General features: G+C 35.5%; 1 protein-coding gene across 4 annotated transcripts in view; it reads left to right on the top strand.

Annotated features, from left to right (window-relative positions):
- Positions 1-13,055, top strand: part of VPS41 (VPS41 subunit of HOPS complex) — a 194,022-nt gene that overhangs the window by 71,000 nt on the left and 109,967 nt on the right. For all 4 annotated transcript variants that reach the window (XM_037837118.1, XM_037837116.1, XM_037837117.1 and 1 more), the window contains 2 exons: positions 5,471-5,533; positions 8,790-8,855. In XM_037837118.1, the coding sequence (XP_037693046.1) occupies positions 5,471-5,533; positions 8,790-8,855 (129 nt within the window). The remainder of the gene's footprint in view (positions 1-5,470; positions 5,534-8,789; positions 8,856-13,055) is intronic.

The following is a 13,055-nucleotide window of genomic DNA, read 5'->3' as shown; positions in this document are numbered from 1 at the left end:
CAGTGGGCCCGTGGTTTTCATTTCCACACACAAGTTATGAATGTTTCTCTTGAATTATAGACTCTTTTGATAAGCAATCATAGTTTATCAGAAGAATAAAGTGTCTTACGATGGCCACATTAAATAAATGTAAAATCCATATACGTACAGTTTTCTGAAAATCTGGCACCTACTTCCATGACTGAGGGCATACATCATTTGTGCAGTGTATAACTAACAGTTATCAGTGCTTATTTCTGATGTTGAGCTGTGGCATTTAGTGGTTGTAGTGATTGATTTTCCACTTATAAGAATGTCTTTTTGTTTTTAAGTCGATGAAAGTCTTTTCTAATGTTGATTTCCAATGATAAAATTCTAATGCAGTGTATTTAAACTACTTTTCTAAAATAACATTTTAAGAAGAGAGTGCATTAAGAAATCATTATAGAACCTTAGATATTCCTCACTGAATGGAGCAGAGTTCCTAATCTAATTTTGTATTTTTTATATCAGCTAAAGTCAATGGACCATAAGATGAATAAATTAAATAAGATAAGTAAATTAAAAACAATTTACTCAGTGTGAAAGATATTTACTCATTTTAATCTGTTAACAAAAGAAAAATGAAGTCCTCTTGTCATTCAAGAATGCATTTTATATACCTAAGCCTGACGTTGTCCAAACAGTCTTTGAAACAGTAATTGGGACACAAATGCTTTTCAAAAAGCATTGTCAGATTTTTTTGGTACTTTTTGAAATTCTGAGATTAACATGATTGTCAGAGGGAGTTGAGGGAGGTGTTGGTTTATGCAGAGTTGGAGAAGAATTATTCAAACTATTGAAACATTTTTGTATTCACATATTTGTCAAGAAAGAAAATCTGCATTTTGTTTTCTTAAAGGCAAGGAACTCCTGGGCAGATGCCAGTGTAATTGAACTAACGTGTTGAAAGAGAATATTCACTCTTTCATTTGGAAAAGATTTTTTACTAAGATACTTCATGTAGGAATTCTTTTGGGGCTTTAAATATTGAAGGATTATTATTTAATGCAGCAAAGTGGAATATGTTTACTCTGCCGGTGGATAATGAGGTGATCCTCAGGTGTATCATGATACACTTCCTGGCAAACACTTCCGTTTTCTTTTATTTAGTCAAATTCATATCTATAGCCATATTTTGGCATAAGCTTCGTGACATATAAAACAAAAAAATGGTTTTTCATGTTTTATTAACATTGATAAAATTGAAAATAAATCTTTGAGAGCACACATTTATGTATGTTATCCATTACCATGGGTTAGTCAGTACTGTGAAAATTGAGTAGTTAGTTTAGAATGATCTGGTGAAAGTAGTGATGATAAAATCGTAAAGGTTACTAATAATTTAAACTTTGATATCTAGATATAAAAATATCTTTAAATGGCTCTTGTGATTTTTCTTTGATGGATGAATGCTCCCAGACAGATAACTGTTTATCTTCTGTTTCAAGGATAACCTTTAATATTTGTGTTTAGTTTTGAAGTTATAATTCTAACATTTGTTAAAGTTCACTGTTTATTCTGCTGGAGCTCATCTTTTTATTCCATGACTTCACTATGTTTGGGTTCTAAATTTTAAGATACCCTAACTCATATATATTTTCTATACCTGGTGGTGTGTGTGGGTGTGTATCTACATAGTTACTTGGCATATGTTTTTAGGTAACTTTCAGGAAAAGTATATATAAGGTATAGTTTCTAATATTTCACATATGTTGTCTTTATACATGAACTAGAACTTAATTTAGTAAAAAAAATTCTTGTGTTGAAATATTTTCTCTCAAAACTTTGCTCCTTTTTTCCTGACACTTATTTTTGTAGAGATGTTCAGTATTTAAGACCAGACTAGTTCTTTCGAGAAACCAGTTTTTTTGTTTTTCCTCTTTTTTTTCTGTCCTGCCTTTGATCTTGCAGGATTAAGAACATTAATAATAATAAACAGTCCTTGTAATTCAGTTTGTTAAGTTGTGTCTAGTTCTGGGTTTCTTTTCATTGATTTTGTCTGGAACACAGTAAGTTCTTTTGATCCATACACTGGAGTATTGTTTTCATTTTATTCAATTATGTTTTTGATTATTGCTTCAGTTCCACTTGTTTTCACTTCTTCAAGAAAAGTCAGTAATACTTAGGCTAGGAGACAGTATCACTTAGAGGCCAAGAGCATATCCTTGAACTGGCATTCCCACTCGATTTTGTTAAATTAGGCACGATGCTTAACTTCCCAGTGCCTCGATTTCCCCAGCTGGGCAGTGGGCCTAATGGAGGCCTTAATGGTAAAATTGTGTGGTTACAGGTGTTTAGCACATGCCTGGCCTGTAGTGAGCCCTCAGTATGTATTAACTCTTCTTATTTCTAACCATTTCCTTCTTTAACCCACTGCAGTCTAGTCTCTCCACTCCCCCATTATTGTACCTAATTTTGTCAGGCTAACAGAGAGAATGAGTAAGGTCTTTTCACCTTTCTTCTCCTTTGGAAAAAACATAGGCTGTAACATAACTTAATCATGTTATGTAACCTCTCACAAATATACTTTGCCTTCTCATTGTGTTTATCACTCTCATTTCTCTGTAGTCAGGGAGAATTTCTCTATGTGTTTATTCTCTTTCCTAGGGTGCTATTCTTCCAGTGTCACTTTTGTTGTTTTCTGCTTTGTGGAGTGGAGTTTTATTCTGTAATGCATTTTAATTTTCCTGAAATCTCCCAGCTCTATTTTCTTCTCAGCCCAATGAGTCTGATGTTTAACAAATTATAACCTCTGCTAAGTCTTAGAGTTTTAGATAGTCTTGCCAAGTGGTTAAGAGTGGGATCAGCCTGTCGCTTTCTAACTTTGTGACTTTGGGTGTAAGTTATTTCAACCTCTCTGTGCCTCTGTCTATCCTGAAGAAAAAAATAAGAACAGGTGAGGAGAGTGTTATTCAGGTAAATGTAGTAATAGAAACTGACCTGAGAGTTCTAAACTTGTTCACTTCCTTCAACAACTACTCCCCCAGTCCTACTTTGTGGATGACAGTAGCAGGTTTGCTTCTGACAGATTCTCAAGTATAGTGATGAGTATCAGGAAATGTTGGCTAAGAACTTCTGTGATATTTTTTCTCTTTTCTGTTTATTCTTCTTTATCACTCTATTATATCTTCAATATGCATTCATAATTCCATAATTTCCACAGGAATCTTTATCACTGGCTATTCGTAATTTAATTTTCACAGTTCAGTTCACAATTCTGGTGTCTGTCTGCCCAGTAATGTCTCAGTCTTTATCAACAGATTTATACATCATCTCTTTACATCTCATGTACTTTTAACTGTATATTTAGGTTTGATAACCACTGAGGTAAAAGCATGTTGAAGCATTTAGAGATGTGTTATTACTAGCATTATAAAAGACATAAGATTAGAACCTTGCTGAGAGTGACTTGTTTTGCTGACTATAAAGAGATTATCTTAGAGAACTTTAAATTTCCTACATCAGCATGAGCTCTAGCTGAGGTAACTTCAGTAAGTTGACCACTTCAGCATTATTGATTTACTCCATTAAGATTCAGTTGATATATGGCTGCCTTATTTTCACCATACTTTCTTGGATTTGTTGGGATCAATTAAATTAAACTTTCCTGGGGTAAAGTAAAACCCCAAATAGAATGCTTTTCTTTCCTGTTCGTAACCACCATTTTATTAGAAGTTTGATACATGTTTGCCATTAATGATTTATGCCAAATTAATGATTTTATACCCTCTGGAAATGAGAAGCAAGATGTTGGTGGAACAAAATACATTTGCCATTTCAAGAATACATTCTGAGAGTCTACCTCAGAGTAAATGAAATTTCCTCTGTATTATATTTTGTCATTCTTGGAACCCAAATAACATATTTGGCACTTGTCCATAAAAATAGTAGTCACAAATGAGTGGTGTTCTAAATATTTGGTCTGTTAATGCATGAGTTTGTCTGTAAAAATTATATCATAACATGAGTGAATTTTCCTCTTGGACTTGCAAAAGTGAACTACTCTCAACTTACCAAGATTGAAACAAGGAGGAGATGAAAATTTGAATAGTCCTATATCTATTAAAATAACTGAAACTATAATTAAAAACCTTTTTGCAAGGAAGCCATTAGATCTGAATGGCTTCACTGGTGAATTTAAGGAAGAAATAATACCACTCTTCTAGAAACAAGAGAAAGAGTTGGAAAGTAGTTCCAGGTACTGCTAATAGTCAGATCCAAGTGTTTGAGAGTGCCTTGAACGCTTAGACTCTGCTGCTGAGAGTGTACATTGGAAAACCACTTCATAAAATAGTTTTGCTGTCTGTCAAATGTGAGCACATGCACATACCCTGAGACTCAGCAGTTCCATTCCTAGTTATATGCCCTTAAAAAATGCTTACACAAATGCATCACAAGACTTGTAAAGAGTGTACCTAACAGCCTTATTCTTAATAACCCCAAACTGAAAGCATCCCAAATGATCCTCAGCGAAAGATGGATCCATAAACTCTGGAATATTCCTACATTGAAATACTACACAGCAGTGACCAAGAACCAACTGCTGTTGTACGCAACAGTATGGAAAAATCTCATGAGGAAAATGTTGAGTGAAAGAAGCCAGTGTAACAGTTTATGATTCCATTTATGTAAAGTTCAGACATCAGCAAAACTGATCTCTGGCAGTAGAATTAAAGGTAGTGGTGGTCTGGGGGAGCTGCTGACTGGGAAGAAATATGAATGAGACTCTCAGATTGTTGCAGATATTCTGTTTCTTGGTTTGAATGGTGGTTGTAATTGAGTTTTCTTTTAAAAAAAAAGTCAAGCTTTAAATTTATGATTTGAGCCCTTTACTATATGTCTGTTATACTCCATTTCTTTCCTTTGCTTTTTTAAGTAAAAGTGAACTATTCAGAAAAGAGATTACATGTGAATAAAGTAGCCTAGAACAACTTTAAGGGGAGCACTGATAAGCAGGAACTCAACTCTTCCTCTCAGTGGAGTCCACGTAAGATTGTAAATGAAATGCAGTTCGTCTATTGTCATCACATTGATCTGTGTGGTTGATTTCTATATATAACTCAAAAAAGAAGCTCTGTTTTTCATTAAGAAAAGAAAAAAAAATCCTTTAGGGATTGACTATGGGAAGTCCATAAAAGAATATTAATAATCTTCATATTTAATTCATTTTTGAAAGTTGACATCCATTTAATAAAAGAAATTTGTGGTGCATAAATGGTTCTCTATCCATGGATGCTTATAAAACTTAATTGCGATGGAGCACTTTTATCCTGATGGGATTATTTTCATTGGCTCTTTAATGGAGAGCATAAGGCCCTTAGAATTATTAAATGTTCTTTTTTTCTTCTTTCTTTCTTTTTTTTTTTTTTTTAGGAGTATGTATTTTCACTTACTCACTGGCTTTCTATTTTCCTGTCATGGTGAACTGACCCAAGCCATTTGTTTTTAGGTACAGGTATTTGGACTGTATTCTGGAGAAGAATTTCATGAGACTTTTGACTGTCCCATTAAAGTAAGTATTCAGAAAGTTTTAATTTTTCTAAGTTTTCTCAGCGAAGGAAATAGGATTAAAATACTTTGAGAACCACAAATTTTGCAGTAATCTTGTCAAGAAGCATCTGTTCAGTACTCTGATCTACTGTACACAAATTGAATGCTGTGAAGGAATATAGGATGAATATTATGTGACTATAATCTCAATCTATTTTCAGAAAGCTTTTGAAGTAATAGGTGAGTTGATACACACGTGCGCACAAAGAGTCTGTGATTAAAGACTCAGAGATAAAATTGGTATTGAGGAGTTCAAATTTGAGGAAGGTAACTTTTAGCTATGCCTGTTAGGGATGGCTTCTTAGAGGGAGTGATATTTGACTGGGCTTTAATAAATGCACAGGGGCAGATGGAGAAGCTGGCTTTCCATGTGGAAGAAGAACAACATAATAGAAATGGAGAGGCTAGAGAGTTCAGATCATGTTCAGGAAGTGATAAATATTCTAATTTAGATGGTTCATAAAATGCTTATTTAATTAGAGGGTTGAACACATAGATTGAGGTTGGCTTTATATTCATGTTAAGGAATTGGGATACCACTTGGTAGATAAAGAGAAATTACTGAATGTTGAAAAGCAAAGAAATGACATAAACAGAGCTTTGCTTTAGGAAGCTAGTATGGTGACTATATGTGGTATACATTGGAAAGTTTATGGACAAGAGTCAGGGAGACAAGTTTTAGATTATAATTATTGTAAGTAAAGTGTCTGTTGTAGTAAAGGAAGAGGTCATTCATTTCTTTTTACTTGTTTATTTAAACGTTTATTAATCAATAGGTAAAAGAGAGATAGGATCTGATGTGTGTTTTAAAAAGCCAAAATGAAGGATGATTTAAGGAAGAGAGTGTTTGGGGATAAGAGACAACTTAGAAGGCCAATGCAGTACTCTAATCAGGACTTTACTGGATCTCAATAAAAGAAGTGATAGTGAGTTAGAGATGGAGTGGAAAAAATGAATTTGGAAAGCCTTTGGAACAGGACTTAACAACCTTTAGTAATGGGTTGGATGAGGATGATGCAAGATGGAGAAGATAAGGGTGATTCCAGGTTCTTAGTCTGATAATGATACGTGGGGAAGCAGTCAGTTGTAATAAGGGATCATTTGAGTAAGGATATTGGTAATTTGGTCTTATACCCTGAGTTTAGAATGCTTATAGGACAAACAGGTGGAGATGTTAGGGAGGTTTTGGAAGTGTGTGGAGCTTAGGGTGGAAATTGGCCCTGCAGACACAAATTTAATAACCACTGTTGAGTAACATGAACTCATTTTTGAAGATATCAATGTCCAGTTAAAATCCATATAGAGAGAAGACTGGCAGTGATATTTTGAAAACTCTTTTTAAGATGTGGGCCAGGGAAGAGAACATCAAAGGGGTCTAAGCAGAAGAATGGAGTCAGGGAAGCCAAAAGAGAGGGTTAACAGAGGGAAGGAGTGGGCAATAATATCAAAGGCCATGTGGAGATGAAATAGAGTGAAGACTAAAGTGAGGTCATTTCATTTGATAATTATGACGTTACTGGCAAGCTTAGTGAAGATGCTTTCAATAGCTGAAGGCTCATCATATATCAATAAGTAAGTTGGAGTTGAAGAAGTTAAAATAACTGATAAAGAGTCCTCTTTTAAGAAATTTGGTAATAAAGAAGAAAAATCATCTAGTGCATTGAGAGAGAGCCAGTGTCCAGGCAAGATTTCTGCAGATCATGTTTTGGTTGATGGGGAAAAAAATCAGTAGACAGGGAAGGATTGAATATTTAAAAAAGGGAATACTTAGTGGAGCAGCATAGTGAATGGGATCTGCAGAGCAGGTAGGAGGGTAACCTCAGGAAAGAGTTCTACAGCCATGGCTTATGAGATAGCCATGATGGAAGTGTGATTGAGCCCCTAGTCATAACTGTGATGGGTGGTGAGGGGTGGAACAGTCAGGGGCAATGACCCCGATGGCCTTATTTTCTTATGGCTGAAGGGGAGAAAGGGATCAGGTAGTGCACTTGAGGAGCATAGGGCGTACCTGAAATAACAGTCACTGTCTTGGGATATGCATTACTAAAGAACTGAAGGGACTCTTGCAAGAAATTTTTTAAATATGCAACAACAGAATGTGTACATGACTTGGTATTGGTAACTAGGGTGGACTGGGAAAGCATTGAAGGCAAGAGGGGCTGACTTGGGAGGCATAAATAGTTAAAGGAATGAGAAGCCATATGCTGAGCTCTAAAAAAGTCAGTGTAGGAAGAGGACTCTGTTCTATTGGAGAAGGGAAATATATAAATGTTTTAAATGTACAATGTATTTAGCTGAAGTTTATAAAAGTATAATTGTATGTTGTTGTCTTATGCCTAGAAATATTCTATATGTTTGGTTAGAGAAACCAGTATGCGGTAAGGTGATGATTTCAAGGGTGGTTACGGGATAAAAAAGATAAGGTGGCATAGTTTATATATATATATTTGCTGCAAAAAAGCTGAGCCCATAAGGTAGAGTTTCAGTTACTGGAGTCACTGAACTTCACCATTACCTTCATTACTCCCTCTCCTCCACCATTTTAATGATGTTATATAATCAGAAAGCCCTTGGCAAATGAAATAAATAATAACTAGGGGTGGGACAGCCTTGGGACAAACATGTGTAGGGGGTGGGAGGAGATTGAGAACCAGGAAAAGGTGAACTTAGGCTGTAGTGAAAGGGATGGTCCTGAATGGGTTAGCTCCGTAACATCCTGGGTCCTGCTGCTCTCTTGCCTCTCCTGCTATGTGGTCTTGGTGTAACAATACAGAATGCTTGTCAAGCTGCGTCTCACTGCCTGTTCCACTGCTGCCGTCCATCACTGGAAGGCATCCTAGACACGGAGCTAGTCGGGTTCTTACTGTGCGTTTCTTCTATGAATTGAATTTGTCACAAACAGTTGACATCTTACTGCCTCAGTTGACCTCCCTTGCTGTCTCCCAGGAAGGGGCGCCCACTCAGAGGGGTCCTCCCTCAACCAGAAGCTGAAACTAATTCATTCTGGTCTCTTAAGCTTTGACCTGACTTCGAAGAAGAAATATTTTCACACATGAGCAAAACTTAGATGTCCTCACTCATTGAAGACTACTGAAGAGATTACTTCCCAGCAAGATAAATAATTGGGTTAGTTTTTAGATTGTGCTGCCTGTGCTATGCAAAGGGTTTTTGTTCTGTCCTGTAACCTAAACCAGTGTTTGGTCCTTTTTCCCTTGTAGATCGTTGCCGTGCACCCGCACTTTGTGAGGTCCAGTTGCAAACAGTTTGTGACCGGAGGGAAGAAGGTAAATGCTATGTGTCTCTACCATCACATGCAACATTTGAGGAATTTTTTTTTTAATTCATCCTTGATATTTTTGATGTCTGATTATTCGTTAGGAGAAAGGTGGACTCAGTACTTCTCACTGATGTTCATTTGGAATAGATTTTAGGGCAAAAAATCTACTTGACCTTTGAAATATTGTTCCTTCTATAAGAAAAGAGATAACATTTAAAAATAAAAGGGAATTAAACAAGTATTTCTTTCCTCTTGTTACGGAAAATCTCTTGCAGGCCTTGTTAAAGTTTTGAAACAATATGGCTACTCTTTACGGACATGTTCTGACATATTCTATTATCTTAATACTATTTTTAAAATGAGAGTAAAACCCTTTTGTACATTTACATCTTTCTGTTTATAGGTATAGTAAATTCCAAAGTTAAAAATCTGCTTGTAGAATTAATCAAGTTAATTTTTTCTATTTTATATTAACCAGATATATTTTTAAACCATTTTCATAATAGAAAATGTTATCACTATACTGGAACTGTGAATATTATTTCATATTTAGATTAGAGCTCAGTGAAAAGGAAGTGGTTCTCTTGTCATTTTTGTAGCATCCTATAGCTATGGAATGGCGACTTTGAGTCTCAGGTACTGAAAGGTTTTAAATGGTTTGTGATAGTTATCTATAGTTTTCCTTTGGTCTGTCCTTCATGTAATAATAGGGCAGGAAAACATATTGGGCGTTACCTTCCCAGTCATTTCTCAAGCACTAGTTTTTGTTTCTTTTGATTCTTAAAATTTCACTGTGGTAACATATGTACAAATCAAATTTTCCCATTTTTAACCACTTTCAAATATACAATTCAGTGGTATTAATTATATTTAAAATGTTGTGCCATCATTACCACCATCCATTAACAAAACCTTTCAACTCCCCAAGCAGAAACTCTGCACTTGGTAAGAATTAATTTCCTATTCCTCTTCCTCTGCCCCTGGCAACTTGCAGTCTATGTTCTGTCTCTATAAATTTGCATATTCTAGGTATTTCATATAAGTGAAATTATACAATATCTGTCCTTTTGTGTCTGGCTTACTTCACACAACATGATGTCTTCAGAGTTCATCCATGTTATCACATGTATCAGAACAACATTCCTTTTCATGACTGAATAATATTCCATTGTGTGTACATACCACATTGTGTTTATTCTTTCGTCTGTTGATGGTCGCTTGGGTTGCTTTCACTTTTTGGCTACTATGAATAATGCTCCTGTGAATGTTGGTGTACAAATACCTGTTCAAGTCCCTGCTTTCATTTCTTTTGGGTATATACCTAGATGTCAAGCCCTGGCTTTAGGTCATGGTAATGCTTGAGTGACAGCTCCTTTAGATCCTGATTCCTTTCTATGGCTGCAGACAATATTCCATGAGTTCTGATTTTAGACCCTGGCCTCATTACTCTGTAAAAATGTCAGTGAGGTTAATCAATGGGAATTACAGATTTAATCTAACATTGTCTAGCCGAGATCTACAGTTGATTCACTCCTGAAAAAGTAACTACTTTACTGTCTTTGTCAACCTTAAGAAATAGTAACCTTTAAATTTCTCTTGTTAAAATATTTCTTTACTAGACACTTTTCTGGTTAGGAAATTTTATGTGAGATATGACATAAATTCACTTAAACATGTTTTAAGCCCATGTGATTTTTGTTTAAAATGCAGTGAGGATGAAGAATGGTAGGTCACTGCCACTGTCCCACGCTCCCTTAAATGGCTTAAAACAACAAATATTTATTATATCACAGTTGGAAAATTCGAGAATGGCCTAGCTGGGTTTTTCTGGTTCATGGTTTCTCACTAGGTTTCAGTCAGGCTGTCACCTGGGGCATCTGAAGGCTTGACGGGGGCTTCTTAAAAATACTCCCTTGTATACTTAAAATACTGATGAATCACTTTGGTTTATGTATTTTCCTAGTCTGGGTTGCAGTTTTGTATCCCAGTTTCTAATTTTAGGAGTTAGAGATTTCACAGTCCTCTATTTCTTGAAGGTAATAGAATAAAAGAACATATTAGAGATAATATAACTAGTGATGTCCAAGTGATAGGACTCAAATTCTGAAGGTTGAGTTTTCCTGTGTTGATTTGTCTTCCTTTAATCATCAGTGTATTCATGAAGTTTAATAACTGCTTTTATACTGTGGGGGATATCTATAGTCTCATCAATTTTGCCACAGTAACTTTGCTATGTAAATGTTTTGTCAACTTGCAGGATGCCCAGGCTAACTATGTCAATAGTATATTCTTTGTCCTTCATCCTTTGCCTCAGTATTTTGTGGTGGTTTGAAGCAGTGTGTACTCCAGAAAAACATGTTCTTAAATTTAATCCATTCCTGTGGGTGTGAACCCATTGTAATTAGGGCCTTTCATTGAGGCTACTTCAATTAAGGTGTGGCCTACCTCAATCAGGATGGGTCTTAATCCAATTACTGGAGTTCTTTATCAGAGAAAGAAATTCAGAGAGAGAGAGAAAGCTACAGGAAGCAAGAAGCTAAAATAGAACCCAGAAGAGAAGGAAGAGACCAGGAGTCACTGCCATGTGCCTTGCCATGTGACAAACTAAGAACCAAGGATCAGCGTCAGCCAGCCTCAGAGCATCACAGTCTTTGGAGAGAAAGCATCACCTGATGATGCCATAATTTGGACTTTTTTAAACCTCAAAACCGTAAGCTAACAAATTCCCATGGTTTAAGTCTACCCATTTCATGCTATTTGCTTGAGCAGCCTGGGATATAGTTTACAGACATTTGATACAGTTTACAGACATCTGTAGGATGACAGAGTGAATGTAGCTAGCTGTTCGGGTCAGAGCTTATGAACATTTTGCTAACAATAGAGTGTGCCAGCATCTGAGTGTTCGCAGGGTAAGTTAAGGAACTTGGAATGTATACAAAGATAGATGTTCTAATGGGCAGTAAAATGAACAGAATTCACCATATGTTGAACAGGAGAGAACATCAGGGGTTTGGTACATCTCTGGTTATCATTGACTAATGGACAGGTGATTCTATGTGTAGTCTTCTATGAGAGCATTCTGACTTCTTTTTTCCTATTCAGTTTACCAGAAATACATCTGCAGGTATTTCTTTCCAAGCATAAAAAGGTTTTTAATTATATGTGAATGAAATGAAAGTAAAATAAAAGCAGTTCAGATCATCTGGTGAAAAAATTGAGTGAAAAATAAAATATGTTATTAACTTTCTGAATTAAAGTAATTTAAACAAAAGAAAAAAACACAGATACTAAAGGGCTAATAGTATATTATATAAAGAGTTTAGTGTATTGCACCTGATAAAAATGTCCATATGTGACATTTTGAAGTGAAGACTGATGTCATGTAAGTGATATTGTCATCTTTCTTTTAGGTTTTTATAATAATTTTATTGATACATAATTTGCATACCATAAAGTTCACTGTTTAAAGTGTACAATTCTGTGGTTTTAAGTATACTTACAGAGTTGTGCAACTATCACCATAATCTAATTTTAAAACGTTTTCATTACCCCAAAAAGAAACTCATTAGTGGTCACTCCCCGTACTCCTTCTCATCCCCCTTAGTCCTAGGCAACTCTGTCTTTCTCTCTAGATTTGCCAATTCCAGACATTTCATACAAATTGTGGTCTTTTGTGTTTGGCTTCTTTCATTTAGCATAATGTTTTCTAGGTTCATCCATGTTTTAGCATGTATCAGAACTTCATTCCTTTTTATGCTGAATATTACATTGTATAAATATTCCACATCTTATTTTCCACTCATCAGTTGACAGATATTTGGGTTGTTTTCACTTTTTAGCTGTCAAAAATGCTGCTATAAACATTCATGGACTCCTTTTTGTGTTGACATATGCTTTCATTCACGTTGGGTGTGAAATTGTTGGATCCTATGATAATTCTGTCTTTAACCCTTGGAGGAACTGTCAAACACTTTTCAAAGTGGCTGCATCATTTTACATTTTCACCAGCAATATATGAGGGTTTCAGTTTCCCCACATTCTCACCAATATTCGTTTTTGTCTGTCTCTTTTTTTTTTTAAATACTCATTCTGGGGTTAGTAAGTGGTATCTCATTTTGGTTTTGACTTGCACTTCTTTAATGACCAATGATGTTAAGTAACTTTTCATGTGCCTGTTGGGCATTTGCATTTCTTCTTTGAAGAAATG

The sequence above is a fragment of the Choloepus didactylus genome, chromosome 5, assembly GCF_015220235.1.
Source record: "Choloepus didactylus isolate mChoDid1 chromosome 5, mChoDid1.pri, whole genome shotgun sequence".
NCBI classification, from domain to species: Eukaryota; Metazoa; Chordata; class Mammalia; order Pilosa; family Megalonychidae; genus Choloepus; species Choloepus didactylus.
This window is presented reverse-complemented; position numbering and strand designations above follow the sequence as displayed.